A 24,278-nucleotide genomic window follows, 5' to 3' on the forward strand; every position below is an offset into this window, starting at 1 on the left:
GTCCAATAGGTGTTCATTCATAGTTAGAGTATAAAAGATCTGTTTCTTCCAGATCTCTTCAGTGTCACTGACGAAGGATAGTGGATTCTATCCGAAACGTCTGACCGTTTCAAAACCATATCCAGTTGCTTGAGTAACTATTTTTGGCGTATCTTATTACCTGGATGTCTAACCTACATCGACGTAGGTTTGGTCTAGCTTTATGATTTAGATGGTTCACTTTATGTTATGTAACATAATTTGTAAATATTGTATATAAAAATATATCTTTCCCAAGACCACAACGTCAGGGCATATCAAGGGTTTCGAAACCAGGACCTAGAGGTTCCTGGCCAACACACATTACCTATTGCGCCACACGGTGGTAAACGAATGTATATCATTGATAAATACACACACTTTTCCACTAAGTCAATGGTGTCTATGTACGCGTACCGAAATCGTACGAATTTTACTTACCCGAAAAAGCAGTTAGTCAAGCAACTGGACATATTTTTGAGAACGGTCAGACATTTCAGATAGCATCCACTATCTTTCGACAGGTTTTTGGCGTATCTTATGATATTACCTTGTTGTGTGCCCTCATCGACATCTTATCAAATTCACACGTCTTCTATGTAAAACGCGCGAAGTGACGAGAGAGAGCCGACAAAGCCGATGTTGTCACGACACGCAAAGAGGGAAAAAAATACCGGTTATGTTGTTTTGACGCTGTGGAGTGGTTTTACATCACGAAGAAATCACAGGGTGCTGAGCGGATCAAAGCAGCCCGACGCTAATGCAAACCCAAGCCGTGTAATAGGAACAGTATGGCGCCTTTGAAAACACAAGAATCAGGCAAAGATTGTGTTTATGAAGAAAGCCTGACACGGAAGGTTCCTGCGGCTGTAATTAGTTGCTTGGCAGCGCTGCACTTGAGAGCTAAATAGATTTTGAAAGGTTGACAGGTCTCGCTTCACTTCTCTTCAATTCACTTCACTTCACTTTATTTGTCTCTCCAGTAACACATACTCGGCTCACTATTGACCTGTTTGTTTGCGCGCGTGTGCATTTGGGTGGGTGTGCGTGCGTGTGTGTATATACATGTATGTGTGTTTACGTTTGTGTGTGTGTGTGTGTGTGTTTGTGTGTGTATGTGTGTTTATGTTTGTTTGTGTGTATGTGTGTGTGTGTGTGTGTTTATGTGTGCGCTCGCTCGGTCGTGTGTAAAACGCACTCCGTTGTCTCGATCACATGTTTAGGCGCATAGTGGGTCTCAAAAAATTCTCAAATCCTAGACAAAGGTACAGTTTGTGTAATTTTCCTTCCCTTATCCTTTACATATCGTAGATGTGTACGGACCCCATGGCGACCGTTTTAATAGGGATTTCCACTTCAGTAGATCCCCGACATTGCGTGGGAGGCTTGCCTAGTCATTAAGGCTGGGAAGACCCAGAAGATGGGACGCTACAGGGGAAGCGGCTTAGGTCTGAGAGTCGGTACAGCTGGGGGATTGTCCGCCTCTTCTCTCCGCAAATCCGCCACAGGTTCGTGCTGGCCTCGGTCGCCAAATTCTAGCGGGACTGGCTTTTATTTTGTGGGGGAAGAGGGCGAGGGAGGGCGGAGCAAACTCCCTTCCACGGCAAACTCCCTTCCATGGCAAATTCCCTTCCACTGCAAACTCCCTTCCACGGCAAACTCTCTGCCACCGCAAACTCTCTTCCACGACAAACTCCCTTCCACGGCAAACTCCCTTCCACGGCAAACTCCCTTCCACGGCAAACTCCCTTCCACGGCAAATTCCCTTCCACGGCAAACTTCCTTCCACGACAAACTCCCTTCCCCGGCAAACTCCCTTCCATGGCAAACTCTCTTCCACGGCAAACTCCCTTCCATGGCAAATTATCTTCCACGGCAAACTCCCTTCCACGGCAAACTCGCTTCCACGGCAAACTCCCTTCCACGGCAAATTCCCTTCCACGGTAAACTCCCTTCCCCGGCAAACTCCCTTCCACGGCAAAATCCCTTCCACGGCAAACTCCCTTCCCCGGCAAACTCCCTTCCACGGCAAACTCCCTTCCACGGCAAACTCCCTTCCACGGCAAAATCCCTTCCATGGCAAATTCCCTTCCACGGCAAACTCGCTTCCATGAAAAATCCCCTTCCACGGTAAACTCCCTTCCACGGCAAACTCCCTTCCACGGCAAACTCCCTTCCACGGCAAACTCTCTTTCACGGCAAACTCCCTTCCATGGCAAATTCCCTTCCACGGCAAACTCCCCTTCACGGCAAACTCCCTTCCACGACAAACTCCCTTCCAGTTCCACGGCAAACTCCCTTTCACGGCAAACTCCATTCCACGGCAAACTCCCTTTCCAGGCATAAGAGAACCTAGCCAATGTTGAGAATCGCGAACCAGCCCCTCGACCCATAGAACAAGAGCCAGTCGACCAGTCCCGCTCGAAGTTGTGACGGAGGCTAGGTGCCTTGTTCCATACGCTGATGTGGACACCAACTGACGCGACAGTGATGTGATGTAATGATGGTAGCCTGACTGTTGGTAAATCATCTTAATTCTGTACAAGATGAATTACATACATACATACATACATAATATACGTTAAAAACCTAGGACAACACTTTATCTCATGATTCGATATCACCAGAAGGGCTACCCTGGGAGCCAGACAGGGCCGGGTAGCTAGCGAGTTTTGTTCGGGGAGCAAAGGCAGTCAGCCCGCCGATTTCACATATTAAGCGTTACGGGGAGTTTAAGCCTGAAGGAGTTATCGGACCTCATCGGGCTTAAATTCCCCGGGCGCTAATAGGAGATTGGGCGGGCCTGACTGTCTTGGGCCACCGAATAAACTGTCCTAGCTGCCCGATCCCGGCTGGCTCCCAGGGTACAGAAAGGCAAAAGGCAGAATAGCACCAGTGTCCGTTTTGGTTGTAGCCACGACCGGGCCCGGAAGGCACAGATTTGTCCCGAAGGAATACCAGGTGTACCTCTCGGTGTTCTCAAGGGTAAGTCACGACGGCTATTTGTAACGTGGCCCCGCGTTGATTTTCACTTTAACTGAAATCAACCCGGGGTCCGGCCAGGCTCAAATGTCTACTGGATCCCGAATATTTCCGAACATCGCACGCCGGGATCCGAAGGCTCTCGTGGATTCCCGACCATCGTCCGACGGGTACCGAAGGATCCCGTACATTCCCGACCATAACACGACGGGTTCCGAAGTCTTTCGTAGATTCCCGACCATGACATTGACACGACGGGTTCCGAAGGCTTCCGTAGATTCCCGAGCAAAACACTACGGAATCCGAAGGCTCCCTTAGATTCCCGAACATAACACGACAGAATCCGAAGGCTCCCTTAGATTCCCGAGCATAACACGACAGAATCCGAAGGCTTCCATAGATTCCCGAGCATAACACGACAGAATCCGAATATACGAAGGTTCCCGTAGATTCCCGAGCATAACACGACAGAATCCGAAGGCTCCCTTAGATTCCCGAGCATAACACGACAGAATCCGAAGGCTTCCGTAGATTCCCGAGCATAACACGACAGAATCCGAAGGCTCCCTTAGATTCCCGAACATAACACGACAGAATCCGAAGGCTTTCGTAGATTCCCGAGCATAACACGACAGAATCCGAGGGCTCCCTTAGATTCCCGAGCATAACACGACAGAATCCGAAGGTTCCCGTAGACTCCCGAGCATAACACGACAGAATCCGAAGGCTTCCGTAGATTCCCGAACATAACACGACAGAATCCGAAGGCTTCCGTGGATTCTCGAGCATAACACGACGGAATCCGAAGGTTCCCGTAGACTCCCGAGCATCACGCGACAGGTTCCGAAGGCCAATGGAGATGAAAACTCGCGCGGGGCGTTTACGTGCATTGGCCGTGGGGGGCGTTTACTTACGGCCCGGTGGGTGTTGGCAATTAGAGGGGAAGAAAAGTGGGTCCTCTGGGAGTTACTTAGTATGTAGCCGCAGTTGTGCTAGAGGTGCGCCGATTAGTAGGTTCATTCTGTGCTCTTTCCCGTACATTTACAACTTCCTCTCGCCAGGACGTACTGCGGTTTTTGGGGGCGAGCGTACGAGTTTTCACAATCACACCACCCAGGCTTGTTGAAGCGCTAGTCTGGGTTCGGCGATACCTGAAGTAAGTTCATCTCAGTTAACGACAATTGAGATTATGCTTAGGTGGTTCGGCTACGCAACAGGTACGGTGTGTTAGCCCGCCTCATATTGTAATGTATAGCACTATAGGCCTGGGGAGTATATGTTTCATGTCGCCCTTGTGTAGCCAATTATCTTTATGCAGATCCTACAGTGATATCATATAGCCGCTACCAGGCTCCCCAGGTAAATAGTAGAAATAGTAGAAATTGGCCGAATAGACAAAAAAACACACAAGAGGAGTTGGTTGGCTCGGTGTCGATCAAATTCAAGACAACAAGCTCCTCGTTTAGATATTGTCGTGACTGTGTATGTTTCTAATTGTGACGTTTCCGCCCCAAAATTGGAAATAGTCTCGAGAACAAAATACGAAGATCAATGACCCATACAACCACTTTTTTTTATATTCATGTGTACAATTATTTCTTATCTACGGTGTTTGGCAACTGTACAAAAACAATTTGAAATCTCCATCACAACAACAAGCTGTCCATAAGTAGGTCCCAATAGGATAGGCTAATTACGAGTAGTAGGCAGCCACACTCCAGGCTGACTTAGTAATGGCACGTGTTCACTGTGCACGTGTCATCCAGCCTCAACGGGGCCAAACTCTTCCGGCAAAATTACTGTCCCTATGGCCAGCGTAGTTAGTCTTATGCAATCCTATAGGATTATTTACCGTCATTATGTAAAGTATTGTTCCACAAACAGTCTAACCTGGCCTTACTTAGAGCGTTTCCGCTGACTTTTGGACTTTGAAAGGTCGAAAAGGTCACAATTAAAAGACGAGGTCGATATACTCCGCCATATTACCATATGTCACTGAGCACCGTCCATAAAAACGAGTGTGTGTTTTCAATTGGAGGTTAAATGTTGACACTTTCTTGGTGTTTGGATATCGCTGGTCGGAAGAAAATGGTTACCAATGTTGGGTGAGTAGAAGGAACATGTTTGATTGATTGGAAAATTTTCCTTCCGAAAGAGGTCTTTTTCTATTTATTTGCTTTATTACCCCTATCTATAACTGCCCTAGGTGACCCCGTCGATTCGACAAATATCAAGATTATATGCAACTGGATATGATTTCAGAAATGGTCATTCGTATACGAGCCTGTTGATTCGTTCGTTACATATGCCCTTAAAGACTCTATTGTCGTTAATGGGTTTACTGTCGACTTGGGCTATCTTTCATGAATGAATGAAGACCTTTATTGTACATACATACCCACTGGGTTCAGTACAGGTCGCAACAAATGATACAACATGATACAATGAATCTAAACTACTCAAGAATCGTATTCTACTGCGTACATTCGGCTTCTTCTCGTTTCTTTGTGATATTGAAAATGTAAGAACGGGTATGCTTTATAAGTAAAGGTTTGTCTAGATTCATAAGGAATATAAATTTATCTATATTACTTAGTCGTATGAAGTGGGGGAACAGGCTAGGGGTTCTATTAGTCTGTAGAGTTCAGCTCTCTCTTTCTTGTACAAACTACATTCTAGAACACCAGGCCCTATGACGGGGGTACGGAAATCGTAGAATTCAGCCAACCTGTCGGGAAATAGGCCAGGGGAGTCAGTTCACGGTGTAGTTAGCAGTTCCATTGGCTACGCGGCCAGCCAAATCCTCAGGTAGCAAAACTCCCTTGTCAAATCATTCTCCCTATAATGATCAGCGTAGTCAGTCTGGTGGAGACTAGTCGCCTTATTTTGTGTGCGGAAATAATGTATGAAATATTTTATCATGTCAATTACCGTCGCAAATGTGAATGATGAACTTTTATGCCAATTTCTTTCAATCATTGTTAATTTTTGTTTTTATCACCTTGTCTTAACGTTGGAGATGATAATATCGGTATGATTGTACTCTGAAATCTTTTGGAAATCAGCTGTCTTCAAGTGACGAGACAGCCATTTGATGAATAAGCATCATCAAAGCTTCCCTCCTGTGCTCTTGTTGGTTGGTGTCATCAAAATGTAATGCAGAATTCATGAATATAATCTTAACGCTTAAACACGCAAATAACGCGTTTTAGCGACTATGAACCAACTAGCGGTAATACTTGTGGAACTGTTTATTACGCGTAAAACGTGCGATTTAGGCCTTCTATTAAACGCTGTTTTACATCAAATCTAAAGCAAAACAAGAGCTTTTAAAAAAAGCTGGTCTTTCGCTTACTTATATTGTGTAGGTAAAACTTTTACCAGATGAGTTTCAGAACAGTTTCAATGGTATGAACTAGGGGTGGGTACTGGAACAGAAAATTCAGGTACAGGTACAAAGGATCAGGTGCAGGTCCGGACTTGATGGTCTGTGCAAACTTTTGAAGGGGCGATACTCAAAACAATTGTCCATTTCGCTACTAAGGAATTAGTGGAGTATCTGATTACCACTGGTGTTATAAAGTCCTATGTTCATGTGAACAACACTTGTTCTGTACGTTGACGTACAAAGTTTATTCAATTTGTTCTCGTAATTTATTGCACCAGTAAGCCCTTAAACGTATAGATGCCTGCTGATATAATGTGTTCATTTTCTAATTGGTGCAGCATCCAGTTTACTGATTTTTGTCAGGTCTGTGTCTGTTAATAAAATTGTACTTAATGAGTTTGAAAATGCAAATGCAGTTTCATTGTGGTATGTTGAAAGGAACGTTTCATTTCTTTTCGGAAAGCAAAATTATTGAGATTTTGATTCATTACGTCAGTGGTTATGGGCCACAAACTCACTCCATCGGGGTAGCTTGGAATCTTCTCATTTGAAATCAATTAGATAAAATATTAGTCAGTGTATTTTACATATATCAAAGAGGGATACACTTTTGTTGAAGTTTCTTCCACGAAGATCCCTTGAAATTTCGAGTAGTAAGCAATTTTCCACATGCAACCGCCACCCACCCCACGTCAGATCTCTGCACAATTCTGGATTTCATAGAGGTAATTCTCCACATCGTGACTTAGGCTCTGGGTCATTTCAACTTGAGAAGGATCAGAGGACTGATCGAAAGCGTCGGTATATAAGCGCTTTATTTTGTGCACGGATATATGGTCCTAAAATTGTAACATCGTAATAACACATCAAAATCGCGACACCCCTTCCCAACATGCGACACTCCCTTGGGACAAAATGGTGGCGCCCATGGACGCCAACGAAAACAATATACTAGTAGGTTTTGTTATCGCAGGCCTGTAATAAATTGCTATTTGTTCCAACATATGCAACTATACAAAAGTAGTTGTCTATACATGCGACGTTCCGGGCGAGCTCTCTCCGGTCACCGACCTTCCAAAATTTCCACATGGCTGGGGAGGACGCGAGACGCCGCCAGCGAGACCCCGACGGCTGTTTAATAACACCAAGGAGGTTAAAAAAGACCTCGTCAGAGAACTTGATGCTGTGCCTTTAGGAGATTCATAAATAGAATAACTGACAAATTCAGTCGGTAACGATTTTTGTATGCAAAAAAAAAAAATCAAGTTTTATTTGACTCTTTTGACAGTAGACCTCCACAAAACTCAGTAGATACATTGTATATAGCTTTCACATCTTTCCTGTATGTACAATGCTCACAGTTCCCTACTCAAGTCAATCTATACACTGTCACCAGTCTTCACCAAACACGATTAGAATGTGCTAAGATTCAGGATGGATGCTTTTTTTCCGTTCAATGAATGTTGATCAAAGGCAGATATTTCCTCATGATAGCCATCACTTGAGTTGTACAATGTAAAAGTGGAAAGGACATCATATTCTGACTGTATTTCTTCACTACCTGCTAGCAGAGAGACTGCACCAGTACACACTATGAACATGTACAGACTCCAGATGTTACAGAAGGTATGAATCCTTTATAAGAATAAGGCGTACTAAAATTACATACCGGTAATTATAGGTTTGTTACAATGGCCATTTCTACACCAAAATCTTACATCATGTCTGTCAACCCAGTTCACATGAGATGGAAACAATTGGAGATTTCTTTGATCCGACCTGGTCCTCCCCTCCCCCATCTAAGTTTGTGCTACTCAATATCACTAGTTCATGAAAGGACTTACTATACAATGGACTAGATATCCTTTACCATATGAGATGACCACAAGCTGACCAGTGTAAAAGCTACAGGTGGTAAGTTTTTTGAAAGCCCATGTTCCCAAGTTTCTGAAGGATGTATAGTATCCTGTGTGGTAACCATGTGCTACCGCCCGACAACCATCTGTTTGAGATCCTTGAGGCTGTGTTCTCTGGCGACCTGCAGGGCGTGGTCCAAGGCATGGATCTGCACCAACAGCTTAGCTACCTGCTTAATGCTCTCTCTGTAAGGAAAGGGGATGCAAAAATGAGCGAGTTGTGGGGTAATCAAAATATGTTACAACTAGACACATGTTCGATGTAGACACAGGCTTTGTGGCACTGGAACTAACCTACTCACTGTAAAAACCGAAAACTCTCCTTGTTTTAAATATGAGGTTCAACAACCAAACCTCCAAACAACCAAACAATCAAACAAATAATGATTCTCCAGAAATTTGGACTCCAGGTCAAATAGCAAATGTAACATAGCCAGACAATATAATTACTGTTGGTCACTTCTTTTGTGGCCAAGAGCATGTTATCATTTTATTTAGTTATGAAGTTTTCATAGCTTTAGAATGCTACAACAAATACTGTGGATATCCGCCAAATAATGTTAAATTTTGGACAACACTTACGACATTTGTCAGTTTCTTAAAAACATGAAATCTGTAAAAACAGGTACAAATCAACATTTTACCCGTCATGCATATGGCGCATCTGAAGACTAAAAGCAAGGAGGTTAAAGAAGGACTAAAAGCAACGAGGTTAACCTCCTTGCTAAGAGTCATATTTTGCTGTATAGTTTATTGTGTCCACCCCTTACCTTGCTTTTCTCCTGACTATGTCGGGACAGCCGATGCTGTTCTTGTGTAGGTTGAAGTTTAGGAAGATTTTAGGATCTCTTTCCATTGCAACTACCATCTCTTTTTAACCTCCTTGATCATTACCACACGGCGTACGGTGAAAATGGCACATAATGGGTGAATGTTGGTGAAACACGGTGAAAATGTGTCACCCGGATTCGCATTGTTCCCATGTAAATATGGAAGGGTGAAAGCAAATATTGCACCTACGTGACAAAAGAGTGAAACATGGTGAAATGACGGTTTCACCCCTAGTAAAACAAACAGCAATTACGTCATTGTGTGTTTCACGAGCTAGCGACGTGCTTGCCGCTGTCCAGTCGACGGCATTGGGACTGAAGACTGCCCGCCCAGTTCCTCAGCGCAAGCCGAGGATTTTTTTCGCATTGCCGCTAGCTCCGCAAGCCGTGGAAATATCTTTGACACTGGGATTGAAGACTGCCCGCCCAATTCCAGGATTTTTTACGCTTGCAGCTAGCTAAGACGTGCACGTGATCGCAATACGCACCTCTGATTGGTTGATCCTACAGCTGTAGGGGGTTCCCCGCTATCTACTTTCTTTGCTGCCCCATGATGCTTTGCGCCCACCCGTGTCAAAGAAAATTTCTTTTTCATTTCTACGCACACGAAAAACGCTATATTCCACAATTACATTGCAATATTGCCGTGTGGTAGTGACAGATTGTGAGATGAAGATTTCCTTCAACTGCTGGCATTGTAATGTTGTTATGCTCTGAACTTGCCAAGGACGATAACGTCCTTGGAACTTGCCCAGTGTTTCTTGACCGCCTAATCATAAGGTCCGACCTACCCCTACCTACTGGGAGGAAAGACACCACAACGTTTGGACCCTTTCGTACGCGCCGCGTTCACTAAGAGAAACGAAGTGTGACTGATATCCATCGAATACACGTACGCAAAGATACCTTAAATGTTTTCTCTTTACCTTGCAGATATAGTACAAGTTGAATCGCGGAGGTCTTTGGTTGAATAGACGTCTACAAATACGTTGTGCAGGGCACATTGCAGGTCCTTTATTCCTGCTAATAAGCCATGTATAAACCAAGCTGCACATTCATGGCAGGCCGATACGTATGTCATACATACTAGTACTTGCATGGCCTTTGGCAATACCATCGAATCTGCAGGGTAGAATATCTCGCTAGCACGGTATGGCATGGTCGACCCGGACGGACGGACGGACGGACGGACAGCAATCTAATATCAGTCTGATTGCCTTTCGCCGCGGAAGCGCGGCGAAAGACAAAAAAGTTTGCGTGGAAAATACGTACTCTCTACTCCGTTGGAAAATGTATCCCGCACAGCTGCTGTTGGTTCGCTATCCATATGTAACTACAATTGGTTATTTGGCCTAGTCCATAACCTCTATAGCTCGTTACACGTACAAAAGGTGGCTGATAATGCAGATGTATGAGCAATGGTGGCTGATGTATGGGTCTTAATTGTTTTGTCATCTGTCTGAAATCTAATTCTGTCCTTTTCATCGCTTCTACGTCAACACAACAGCGCCGCTTGCATTCAAATTGTTGGTTCGCAACAAGGTACAAGTCGTTTCGCAGCAACATGTGTATGTTATCAATCTTGATAGCCAAATAGTATTAGAAATCGTATTCCTGACATAATTATACTCCTACCGCATAAAAATCTTTCCGGGTGCGAGAGACAACCCCGGCGGCAGAGGAAACATGGGGCCGCATGGACCTGACAGCCCGATGATTTTCATACACCGGGCGGTACAGTTTTATCAATTAGAAGTTTATTTGCAAGTTCTTGCCCGAGGGCTGATTGCAACATGAAGCATACAGAAGATATAGTAAACATACATAAAGTAATTTGGTATAGATAACAATGGTGACAAGTGTAAACAAGTGACTATTCTAACAATGATATTGACTGCTGAGAGCTACGATCTACGAATTTGGGGTTTGACTTCTTTTCTGGAAGCAGTGGAAGACGAAGTACCTCTGCGAGTCGTTCGCCAGAAAGTGACTTCACACGTGTATATGATGTAATATGTATAGTCAGGTGTTGATAACAGTAAATAGTTTTAATGATGTAAATGATTTAAAAAAAAAAAAAAATTGTATACCAGTCCAATTCAGTGCACGAGTTTTGTGCACTGCGATGCTGTGTATTTTGGACAAAGAAAGAATAATAAACCCTTCATATAAATTGCTCTTTCAAGTTGAGCAGGTTTGCAGGCTCACGTCGTGTGCACTGAATTCCCTTGTAATGAACCCTCTGTTCAATGTTAACAATCTGAATGGACTGATCATGATGTAGTACTGTCGGTAGGACCCACATTGCTACCTTTTAGTTTTACCTCCTAAGTTAATGTTTGTATGCCCCATTTATATTGTTTGAATTCTGTATGTGTACAGAGACACCTGGAAAAAAGCAGCCTAAGTGTGATTTTACCTTGGTAAAATAAAGTAGATAAAATAAATCTATCAATTGTTAAAGCTAACAACTGTAAATTATCAGTCACTGCGCATCCCCCGATCCCCGAGAATTCTCTCGCTTAGATAATCCAATTTCCATACACGTTGTTGCATCATTGCTTGCTGGAGACAAACATTTTAATGATGTTGTACATAGCCGCGGCAAGTACAGAATAGTACGCATGCCAAAGATAATCGTTTCTGGATTCTCTAGAATCCAGTCTTTCAAAATATACGACAAAAATCTTGAACAAAACACTTGATATCCGCGTGGGATATAATTCCATTTTGGGATTTTCTAGGATCCAATCATTCTGGATCACAAGGTATCAAAATGTCGGATATTTTACGTACGTCACTCGGATCCGCTTATATCCGTTGCATCTGCTACAATTTCAGAAATATCAATTGTTTGCCAAATAGCAATTACACTGACGAAAGATAACGGATGTTATCTGAAAAGTCTGGCCGTTTCCAACATCATATTCTGTTGGTTGAGTAATTGCTTTTTCGCGTATCTTCTTACCTGGATGCTTCATCGACGTAGCAATTGTAGATATCATAACTTTGATCCGACACCTTTTAGCCCAGTGTAGATTCTCATTAATCTAGCGTTGATGTGTGAAGTCTCCCGCTTGAAGGCAATTTTGCGCGGAGAGACGCCCCCCCCCCCCCCCCCCGAGGTTCGCTTGTTAACTCCGCAGTAGCGCGCCAAGACGAAGCAATATTTCCTGACACGCCGAGCTGTGATCCGCTGAGCCCCCAGAGAAGGCTCACGTACGGTTTGAGTTTCTGGGTCGACTTATTGTGTTGTGTGTTTCGCATTGTTTATTAGCTCTAATTGTCTCGGTTTCTAGTAGTTACATGTACAAGTTTTGAATGCGGTACAGTAAATTTCAGTTATTTCTGTTACACCTTGTGGAAGATTATGAGCAATTACATTGGCACAGTGTGGTCAAAGGAATTACGAGATCCTAAGCTATTCACCATTGATTATATTGTTAAAAAGCCTTGCTTGATAAGTCCTCTCACCTCCATAACCGATTTTTTTAAAGTGTAAGATTCTCATCTTAGCATGTCCAATTAACCACAATTGTCTACATTCATAGTTGGGCTATAAAAGACCAGCTTCTTCCAGATCACCTCAGTGTCACTAACGAAAATCTGTCAATGTTAGTTGAAACGCCTGACCGTTTCCGAAATGATATCCAGTTGCTTGAGTAACTGCTTTTTGTCGTATCTTATTACATAGATGTCTAACCTTCATCGATGTGCCCTGTTTGATATATAAAGTACGAATAAAAATGTTGAAGGCTGGGTTGAAAGCTTTATTTGAAAGGCAGCCAAGTATGATATATTAATCTGTACTGCGTGGTAAAGAAAGGTATCGACTTTGAGATTGTATGATTGGGATCATGAAAGTTTTCTATTTCGTGTATGAATTATGCAACTGTCTTTCTAGAGTGAGCCGGCGGAAGTTATTAGACCTCGGCAGCGGCGTTTTAAAGTGAGCGTTAGAAGGTAATGCGCCGATAGAATATTTTGTTTTTGCTTTTTAGTTTTCAATATTTTGTTGGAATTATACCCTAAACTCAAACATATTCGTCTGTGGTATTCCGCTATTGCACGCTACTATATTTTTGTACCGTATCGAAACCAGTCTCCCCGTGGACCTTAACTATAGAAATCCCCATGGGCCGAAAACTGTTAGCCTCTACCAGGCTCCCCAGGCCGCTGGCAAAATAGTAGAAAGTGGCCAAATAAGACAGAAAATGTGCCATAGGAGTTGGCTGGCAGATGAGAATTACAGTTTTTGTTTGTTTGTTTGTTTGTTTGTTTATTGAGATCTCCATTAGACTTTACAATTTTCTCGTAAATTCTATTCTTCCTGAGTCCATTTTTACAGTTCAATGTTACAAAACGATCAAAAACATGGGTCAACATAAATGAGGCAGCATAACATAAGAAGTATTGAAAGTAAGCTGAAGTGTCAAAATAAAAATCTAAAAAGACCTCTAGATTCCGAGCCGAACGCTCTACCAGTTACGCCACGCCCGCCGCCCAACTTTGTTCTGCCGCCTCAAAATGTCAGATGGCGATTGGACCCGACCACGCGTGCCAATCAGCCGCACACCTCCAGAATACCACCTGCGGCTAGCTCAGCGGGCTGGGGATGAAAGAAAAAAAGTACTTGTTGCCGCAGAAATTCTAGGCCGCGCCTCAGATACATGCTAATCATATTGGGGATGAAGCTAACCGGATCTTTTGTCAGTCACGATGCCACAATAAGCCAATTCGCTGTCAATAAAGGTCAGTAAAGGTTTCTTTTTGGAGGTAAGTGGCCATACCCTGGCAGCGAGAGCATTTTATTGGGATGAAACTCTGTGCTTAACTCACCGAGGACAGCACTCCCCGATCATGGTTACGCATTCGGACAAACCTCTGCTAGATGTCCTACAACTGATGTGTTTGTGTGTGTGTGTTTGCGTGTATTCTTGTGTGAGTCAATAGACACTTATCAATTTTTGGTAGGAGATATGCAGAAATGAATAACAGCTATAACTATTTTCCCTTACAGGGCTCCCAAAGAAACATCCGAAGGAACACCTGAAGACATCTTCGACCATCTGCACCTCAACACGAAACACTTCCGTGGAAAAGGGAAAATCTGCGTCTGAATCACACGTTTGATTCACAGGAACCGGACCCCATGACGCGATACCAAGAGTGTCAGTGAACGATATGACACTGGTGCTAGTTTACGGCGTAATAAACCACGGTTGGGCTCCGACTGGCGACCTTTGAACTCTCCATCATGGCGATCTCCACGGAAGTCCCGAGCACCATGAGCGTCGCTCCGACCAGCGCCAACACCAGCGCGGTCCTCCCCGCTCTCGGAATGGACCGGTCCTCTGCACAGATCGTCATTGAGACAGTGACCCTGGTCTTGCTGTGGGTGCGTAGAATTTGGCTGGTTGAGCACTTAACCTTTGTAATATATAGTTTATTGCAAATTCTTGCCCGTGGGCTAATAGCAGGTAACATGGAAGGGTACAGACAGTGTAAACAACATACAAGAGTCTACATAACTCTAAAAGCTACCTCTAGATTCTGGGTTGTTGGGTTCGACTTCTTTTTCGGAGACAGTGTAAGACGAAAGATCCCACCTTTTCTATTAAGTGTGGGTTTTGTGATGTTAGAAGGAGGTTTGTTTTCGTTTTGTCAGTAAGTTTGGAGAAATTTGGATGGAGTTTGGTAGCCTCTTCAAACAGCTCTTTTCTTTCGGGATCGTAGAACGAACAGTTTGACATAAAATGTGTTTGACATCGTAGACGAGGGGTGGGTACCGCTACGGTGTACGTTGGACCGGTACAAAACCGTTTTTCTTGTAACAGAAAACACAGAAAATTTCGACACTGGGCACAACATACACAGCATATAACAACATCCCACAATTACAAGTACTAACAATCATCATACAAAATATCATAAAACGCATCTGCCTTATCAAGTACGTACCTCAGGTGTCATATGTTGAGCTTCGCATATGTTTCTCTATCGTCATCTATCATATTTATGGTATATAGGAGTTTTCATTTACACAGCCAGTTAATCTCACCTTAGCTGACGTTTCTATGCCTGTCAGACATCTTCCTCACAGCTTCTAGCTGAAGTTCTGCTTCTCGTCGCTATACCTAGCCAATGTAGGTGGCGCTTTTGCGGCGAGAATGCAATCCCAAACGTGGCTATGGTGAGATACCTGGTTGTGTAAAAGAAAACTCCTATATCCTATGACCTACCAACCTGGTGAAATTATTTTTGCACGTCTGTGGTGTTTCATCCATCGTGTCTGTTATTTGAAGTTTGTTTATTCATTAAAGGTCCTGGCCGCTTTTCATTGAGGTCATGTCGGACCGTTACAGGGAGAGAGAAGGGAGAGTTAGTGGCGTTAGTGTGGTGTAACTGGTAGAGCGTTCGGATCGGAATCGAGAGATTGAAAGATACCGAGTTCGATACCCACCATGCCCCGACGTTGTGCCCTTGGAAAAGGCACTTTACACGACTTTCCCTGATGGTGTAGTGATGCCTTCCGTGCATCTTCGGCTAATTTGTCTAATCTTGTGCCAAAAACACACTACGGATTTGGTGCGCCAATGTGTCAACATCTGCATATTGGTCTCCCACGAAGAACAGTTAAATTTTCATTCTTTATTTTTATTTTTTTGCCGTTCCAGGTGGCCTCAGTACTGGGTAACGTGCTCGTGTGTATAGTCGTGTACCGAAGCCGCCGCTTGCAGTCCACCACCAACTACTTCGTGGTGTCGCTGGCCTGCAGCGATCTGCTGGTCGCCTTTATGTGCATGCCGTTCGTCCTGGGACGGGTGGTCACCAACCGCTGGGTGTTCGGCGGGCCCATGTGCAGCGTCGTCCGCTTCGTGCAGTTCACCTGTCCCGGTGCCACGGTCTACGTGCTCCTGTCCATCGCCATCGACCGGTTCTACACCATCATATACCCGCTTAGCTTCAAGGTTTGCTTGTTTCTTTGCGTTTATTAACTTTTGGTCACACAAGGGCTCTCAATGAAACTGCACTCAAATCGTAATGTGTAAATATGAATGTGTAGACTACAGGAAGAATAGCCTCATATGAGGCTAAGTGTGGATCTAAATAAACTCAAACTCAAGTTGATACCCTATTTTACAGTGCCATATACAAAGAACAACAGGCTTGATGAGGTACTAGTGTTCCCATATAGGCTAAGCCTTTTAAAGACCGTTAGCTAGAGGGACAGTCAGCGTCGCCATCGGCTTCTTTAGATGCATGTGTAATGGTATAAAAGCTAATACTCTTAGTTCATGTAGCAAAATAGCATTAATCAAATCTTTGCCATGTAGCAAAAAAACATGACTGTAGCGAACTGACAATTTAGAGAAACGACCGGTTACAAACGTCTTTTTCCATATAGCCACTTCTGCCATGTAGCAAAAAAAAAAAAAAGAAAAAACTGTAGCGAACTGACAATTTAGCGAAACGACCGGTTACAAACGTCTTTTGCCATATAGCCATTTCTGCCATGTAGCAAAAACAACCGTAGCGAACTGATGACAATGTAGCAACACGATGTCCGCTGTCTCCTGTGCAGGTGTCGCGGACGAAGGCGAAACAGATGATCGTGCTGGCGTGGCTCTTCTCGGCTCTGCTGGCTGCACCCTGCTTCTACTTCTTTCGGACAGAGGTCTGTATCTGTGTCTGTTTGAACGGTATAACCACTCTTCAACGTATCATACCAGCTTCTATTTCTGTATCTGTATCGCTGGTAAAACTTCCTTTGGCTTCTGTACCTGTAGCTGTATAGCCGGTATAGCCGCCCTTCGGTGTAACACACCAGCTTCAGTATCTGTCTAGTCTAAGCATACCTTTCAGTATGATACACCAGCATCGCGGGCACACGACACGGCAGCAGATGGTTATTAAACACATCTATTCTGGATCTTGGAGACATGTCTATGTCTTATTCTTTTCTCATTCATTCACTTTTTTTCTCTTCATCCATTTATTCCCAGGACTTGTCGCAGAAGACGCTGTGTCCGACGTACTACCCCGGCGACTGGCGGGGCGTGCTGTACATGGCGGCGGTGTTCACCGTGGACTACCTGGTGCCCATCGTGCTGATCATCCTCCTCTACACGCGCGTCGTCAAGCACATCTGGACTATCGGGGTGGGAGGGCGCAAACTGCAGCGCACCAAAAACACCGTCCCGGCCACCAAGGTCAAGACCATAAAGATGCTGCTGGTGGTGAACGCTGTGTACCTTCTGACCTGGTCGCCATTTTTCCTGCTCCACCTGGGTCACGTGATCTCGGCGGTGGGCGGTGCGCATGCGCGGGGTGACGCGGACCCCACGTGGTTCATCGCGACCGTGTGGATCGGGTTCTCGTCCTCCGTGTCCAACCCGCTCATCTACTGGGTCTGCAACCCGAACTTTCGGCGGGGCTGCCGCGAGATCTTCTGCATGTCCAACATGAAGTGCTACCGGAGCAACACGTACGCCATCACCTACACCACGCCCTTCGGGAAGAGGAATCACGTGGGCTTCGCCCTGGACACAAACGTCACTGCCACCACCACCGCCGAGAGTGCGCAGCCGCAGAACGGTCACGTGACCACCTCGTTCGATAGAGAGGCTAAGCGGGAGAAGAAGATCGCCTGGCCTCTCGTGTCAAACGGCGCCAATACTTACTTGTGAGAGATGCCATGAAGGAAGAAACTCTTACAACCCGTGCTGAAAATGACGGGCGATCAGAAAGAAAAACTAACCTGGATGCCACGCGGTTTCAGGGCCCGCATTGACTAGCTCCTCGGCTCCAAGGCCAACATGCCCACAAGGTAAATTTCTCACAGGCTCCCCTTAGTTAGACCCAGGGGCTGGTGTGGTCAAATTTCCTTGGGGACTTGTGGGCCCTGTGAGCGAAGAGCTGGCCGTTGTAGCCATTGACCTGGAAACTGAAGACATGTTCTTCTCCTAAACGCTCTCTTTCGATGATCTGTCAGTCTGAATATTATTGACAGCTCTCTAAATAGCATCGGAGCAGTAACCGTCGTAAACTTTGCCAAACGTGCTTGAAATGAACTCAGACGTTTTCGCGTGACGCAAATATCGGAAGATCGTTTCTATCTCGTTTACACTTTCGTGAAGCCTAAAAACATTCCTCTTGTACTGGCCAGACGAAAGTACGACGAAATTTCGCACAAAATGTCTGATTTTTCAATACTGAAACGCCGACATTTCAGTTCAATCTAAACCTTTGTAAGCCTTAGAGTCGTGACACAAACATTTTTTGACCCAGGTTCAAACAAAACGCTGCAACTAAAGCTAAGGGCAGAACCCACCGTCTACGTGCCAAACCGTGGGCAATTTTGGGATCCGTAAGTGGTAAATACCGCGTCCGTACGAACCCGTAGGGAATCCGACGGATTTTGGAGCACGCAGACACGTGGGTTAGGTGCAGGCAAAACTTTGTGTGCTATTGGGCTGCGGATTCGCTCCCCGTACATGCCAGTGTGGGCGACACGCCTGCCCTGTACAGCCTGAACGCTTTCAGAAAAACGTGGCGGACGTAGCCTCCCAAAAGAAACGTACGGACAAATTGCACGTACAGCGGGTTGTGCCCTTAGCTTAATGGAACTTGAACTCGTAAAGAGAGGGTTTTGTTTCACCGAAGGTCTGACGCTAAAGAAAATTGCCATGGACGTACGAACACGGACAACCGTCTTGAAATGTGCTGTAAGGGATGATGTGCTTTTGTAAAAATAAATGTATAGCACAGGCTATTTTGTATGGAACATTTAGGGTACAAGAAGAAAAGCTTAAGTCAAAGAAGTATTGTTATATGTCTGTATATATATCTATCTATAAAGACTGAACGGTTTCTTGTTAACGGTTCATGTAGACAAAACTATTTGTCAAGTTGTGGAAATCATCATTACTTGTAGTTAGGCCACAAAAGTTTGATATCATGGATGACGCTCTTTCAATACTCAAAAGTTCTACTGCGACTGAAAAAAGATCTATGTCTAATTTGTAACGTGCGTTATGTGACAGTTGTGCCAAATTTCTGATGGCGTCATAACAAGAGCAACGAATTCTCTCATTTGGGGTAATTTACGAATGACTAACACATGTTGGTTGTTTGCCTCATACCCCCTCTGCATTATAAAGGCAGCAACTGCGCTGCTTCTACTGAGGGACCAAAATTTGAAATATCGTCTTTTAAATCATTGCTCTTTTGCATCCTCATCTTGCGTACTATTCCAAATTAGCCTGGGTACCATCCGGATAGTAGTTCGCTCCAACGTTTATCATGCACTATGTACAGTCGCTTCTCTGCTGTTTAGTAGCAGAAGCGAACATAGGAGCGAACCCAGGCTAGTTCCAATTAGGCCATACAACTTGTTGGTCGCTGTACAGAAAAAGAGTGGGAGGGCGGCTTACATCGAGTTCCCCTGTACTGCTGCACCACTGCCTGCCGAAAAGAACGAAATTCTGTTCTCAAAATATTTACATTTTATTGCTTTCTGGGAAAGATGCTATACGAACGGTAACGCCATCCATAAAATCTACTTTTTGTGGTCTTATTTTATCTTCCGTAAAGTTCGCACACTTTCAATTGTTGTTGCCAAAGTACTTACGGTGATTTAAAGTCAAGTATTGTGTATACAATGTATTGGCATATAGATACTGCATTTTCATATACTTACAGAGAAAATGTATCGTTGTTTATTTTGACATAAAAACGTGATAACTATAATCTATAGTTGTAGAAATACAGTGATCGTTTTTCTACGTGTAGCCTTCAAATCTAGAGGTCCCTAACCTGGTATGCAGTCCAACGTGGATTCGGCGGGCCGTCTTCGGAGCACAGGGAGCTCTCCGCCGCCCAGTTAAGCGTTGCCACACGGTGGTAGTTTTACGAGGTAGGAATTAGTCATCCTCGTAAAAGTACCACCGTGTGCCAAAGTTAACCTGGGCGGCGGAAACCTCCTAGCGTCCCGAGGACAGCTCGCCCAATCCACGATGGACTGGATATACCACTCAGGTTAGAAGTCCCGTTTTGTAACAGGTTGTAGAAAGCAATAGAAACTGCATCTCAGTAGTCTCTACCAGATTCCAGGTCGGTGGAAAACCGTACAAATGGAACAAATAGAGGAGTAAGCGAACTGCGTACTGTTCCCTGGCCGGCTACCCTCCTCTAGCCGGCTTACTCCTATATTTGTTCCATTTCTACGGTTTTCCAGCGGCCTGGAGTCTGGTAGAGACTAGCATCTCAGCCAAAGAGTAATTTTTCAGTGTTAAATTTTGTTACGTTTATTGTGAGCTAGCACGTGACGTCATAGACAGTCGCCATGTTGGTGTGTTGGATCCAAGATGGCGACGGGTCATTCATTGGGAACGAACAATGGTTCCAAGAGATTTATCTTTTCATAGTTTATTGCTTTCTATGAACGCTGAGGCAAACAAGCTACAGACATGTTGGGAGAAAACATATACCGCCGTCATCTTACTCATGTCACTGAGTTGTGAGGTTTGGCACTGTCCATGTGAGAATGCATGATATTTATTATCATCATCATCATCATCGGTCGACGTGCTTACACACGACGGGGTTATACCGCCCCTTTGGGGTGACGTACCCTTTCGCTGGCTGAATACAAAACGGGGATGCAGCATCATGGTCGAATATTGTCATTTGGTGACTTCGGTACATGGACAGATGGTGATGAAGTAGAAAATGTGCTTTTGAGGCCTGCGCCAAATTTGACGTCGTATAACGCCAGAACGGCTTATGCTAGAGCCACCAAATTTGGTGAATTTCGGTCCAGTCTGGATAGGGTTAAAATTAGTTGGATTTGGGGGGGGGGGGGTAGATATCTAGAACATTTTATAGAACGCATCGTTAACGCACTAATACAGTGGGAGCACGTGTAAGTCGTGTTGTCTCCTACTCAAGCCGAAAGAACATCTTAAGTACCATAAGAGCGCCTTACTGTCAGTTTTTCCAATGTTTATACTGCCATTTGATGTCTTCGTGCCGAATCTTTATAATTTCTTATTGCAACATATAACACTAGTTCAACTTTATCCGCGGGGTTACGTATATGCGTTGTATTTAGAATTTGATACTTAGGGATATTGCGTCGACGTTGGCGGTTTCAAATTGCGATATTCTAAAAATGTTGAAGTTTGATACCACCGTCCGTCGAAACGATATCACTAGATACATGTACCCTGCTTTTAAATAATCGGATATAGGTTACCCGACGAATAAAGTTGAACCGGCATTACTTACAAGACGTGATGACTACACAATCTTATCATTTACGGACGTTTGTTTCCGGAGCATGCATGGAATATTGTTCCAAGTGTTGGGGTTTTCGTCAGAATGTTGCATTTTGTTGAGATTGCTAATTACACGAATGGGCGCCGAAAATTTTCCCGATGTTTGCATTCGACTACCACTATCCCAAGCGCCTCCCGAACAATTCCGAAGATACCCGATTCACGCCTGAAGTGCATTAGTTGCCAACTTTAAAATTTCAACTGTATGTGACTTAAGTTTAATTGAAATTAAGAAAGCCTCCCAACATTAAAGGTTTTACAATTATTGCTACATGTTTTGACATGTAGATGTTGTGAAAAAACACTTTAAGTTTCGAATGCCGTAAGACAGTTCGGGATATCAAATGATCAACCTAACGGCATCAAATATAACGGCAAACATGAATATATGGAAGAAAGAAACCATTCAATGGAGTCTACCTGATCTTCAGAATAATATGGCAATCATTGTAATGGCTCTATCACGAAACATCAACAGAGGGGTTTTTACGTGCATGCACTTTCGGGTAGTATCAAATAAAACTTTTGGAATACGAACGCTTTGATCACAATAGTGAAAATCTTAATCATGTGATGTCTCATGAAAGTGCCAAAAGTGCAATATTACGTATGCTAGTATGTTTAGTATGCATATATAGAACTTTTTTGCTCGACATTTGTACATGGTACAAAGTATGTCAACGACTGTTACACAAGGGAGATATCCCGAGATCCCTGTGTAGGGAAAACCATTCCGTGGCCATGCCTCTAGAGTAGGTCTGGGTACCGGTACAAAACCGGTTTTTCTTATTGGACCGGTCCAGAAAAACCGGGTCTGAAAAAATTAGGTGGACCGGATGTTGGACCGATTAGAAAATTAACATATTGTTTGATCAGATATTCACACGTTTTGGCGCTTGCAGGTGGAAGAAACTAACAAGAGTGAAGTAGAGTAGAGTCTATAGTCATTTCTACCAAGTTTTACAGCCAAACGTACATGTGCAGTTATCGTTGTAGGATTTTAAAACGCAAGTGTAAGTCTAATACTCCACCAAACAGATTTCTTTGTAGTGAAATGGACCATTGGTATGAGTCATACTGAATCAGGTCCAGGTTCAGGTCCGGACCTGGACCTAATCCTCTGGACCTGAACCGGACCTGGATCTGAATTTTCTGTACCGGTACCCAGCCCTACTCTAGAGTTCTAAGACATTCCTGATGAGACCGAGACTTCTTGGTGTAAAACAAATTGTGTCTTTTTTAGTATATTGTCATAATGATGTGAAAATAACTGACATGTTGCGACGAAACCATTGGTAATAAAGTTGTAGTCGTGAAATGATGGTTTGCCTTTCTTGAGTGAAGCTTTTTTTTAATAAAACCTATCAAAAATATACTTGAATGTAAGTTCATCTGTGACGGTAGTCAACATTATGTTACAATTTTAAGAACCGGTTTTAACCGCTAAAAGTACGAAATAATAATGGACATTTTATAATAAAGTGCAGTAGTATTAGACAGATTGTCCTATTCAGAATATTTCATAGCTCTAGTATTGCCTAGGTTGCCTTTAACCCAGTAGCTATGTTGTCACAATAAAGGTCTTCATTCATTGATCACCCAAAGTGAGCCTCTCAGAATCCCCCCTAGTCCGGGTCCGAACATCTGCAGAATGATGTTGAGCAGGAAGTGAACTGACGGGGATTGATATCAGGTTTCCGTCGCCATGGCAACAGAACCCGCATTGACGCACCCGTTACCATGCCAACGGAGTAAGCCCTGCCCGGGAGGAGTATAAGCCGGCGGAGTGTTTATCATCAATCAAACGCAGGAAAGAAAACGCGTGTCGCTTCTCACCTAGTCTCCGTTGCAGTCTTCGAACGTGGCTGGTTTTATTGGGGGCTGTAATAATACGCTCCTATCCCCAAAATGCTTCGGAGTAGGGGTGGGTACCGGTACAGAAAATTCAAGTCCAGGTCCGGTCCAAAGGATCAGGTCCAGGACCTGAACCTGATTCAGTATGACTCATACCAATGGTCCATTTCACTACAAAGAAATCTGTTTGGTGGAATATTAGACTTACACTGGCGTTTTAAAATCCTACAATGCTAACTGCACCTGTACGATTGGCTGTAAAACTTGGTGGACATTACTATAAACTCTACTCTACTTATCTCTTCTTATTTTCTTCCACCTGCAAGCGCCAAAACGTGTGAATACCTGATAGAATAATCTGTTAATTTTATAATCGGTCCAACATCCGGTTCAACAAATTTCTTCAGGTCCGGTTTTTCTGGACCGGTCCCTAAATAAGAAAAACCGGTTTTGTACCGGTACGCTGTACCGATACCCAGCTCTACTTCGGAGCACATCTGCTATATCCAGAACACGCCCTCGAGCAAAGGAGCGCGTTCTGGATATCCTACACGCACTCCGATTGGCGCGCATCCTGGATAATCCGACGTGTTTCTCGATCCAAAAAGTGCACTTGGGTCAGCTTATTGAGACTCGATCTTGGTCAGAAGGCTGCCATCTTTATTCTCGCAGCGCGGGGTTTGCTTTATTCATTCAGCTACTGGACTTCTAGACAACTGAACTTTACTGTTAAGTGTTAACAGGATCAACATCTCTTCCACATTTACAAAACTGCAATCTCTTTGACATTGTCCATACTTATATCAATTGTACAGGTGGATTCTCCTAATTGATTCAGCACCAACTCGTCTCGTCTAAATTTACCTTTCTGTTATCCATTTTGTAACTATTTATTTATGTATGTTGTCTACTGCTCTTGTTTTATGCTTGTTTTTGATTAGAAGGCTTT

General features: G+C 44.0%; 1 protein-coding gene across 1 annotated transcript in view; it reads left to right on the forward strand.

Annotated features, from left to right (window-relative positions):
- The window catches only part of LOC118414636 (probable G-protein coupled receptor 19), a 19,954-nt gene extending 1,326 nt beyond the window's left edge, over nucleotides 1–18,628 (forward strand). Inside the window, exons 2-5 of the mRNA XM_035818815.1 lie at nucleotides 14,155–14,532; nucleotides 15,812–16,105; nucleotides 16,720–16,812; nucleotides 17,141–18,628. Of these exons, the coding sequence (XP_035674708.1) occupies nucleotides 14,392–14,532; nucleotides 15,812–16,105; nucleotides 16,720–16,812; nucleotides 17,141–17,824 (1,212 nt within the window). The 5' untranslated portion in view covers nucleotides 14,155–14,391 and the 3' untranslated portion in view covers nucleotides 17,825–18,628. The remainder of the gene's footprint in view (nucleotides 1–14,154; nucleotides 14,533–15,811; nucleotides 16,106–16,719; nucleotides 16,813–17,140) is intronic.
- The last annotated feature ends 5,650 nt before the right edge of the window (nucleotides 18,629–24,278 follow it).

Source organism: Branchiostoma floridae, chromosome 4 (genome assembly GCF_000003815.2).
Source record: "Branchiostoma floridae strain S238N-H82 chromosome 4, Bfl_VNyyK, whole genome shotgun sequence".
In the NCBI taxonomy this organism is placed as follows: domain Eukaryota; kingdom Metazoa; phylum Chordata; class Leptocardii; order Amphioxiformes; family Branchiostomatidae; genus Branchiostoma; species Branchiostoma floridae.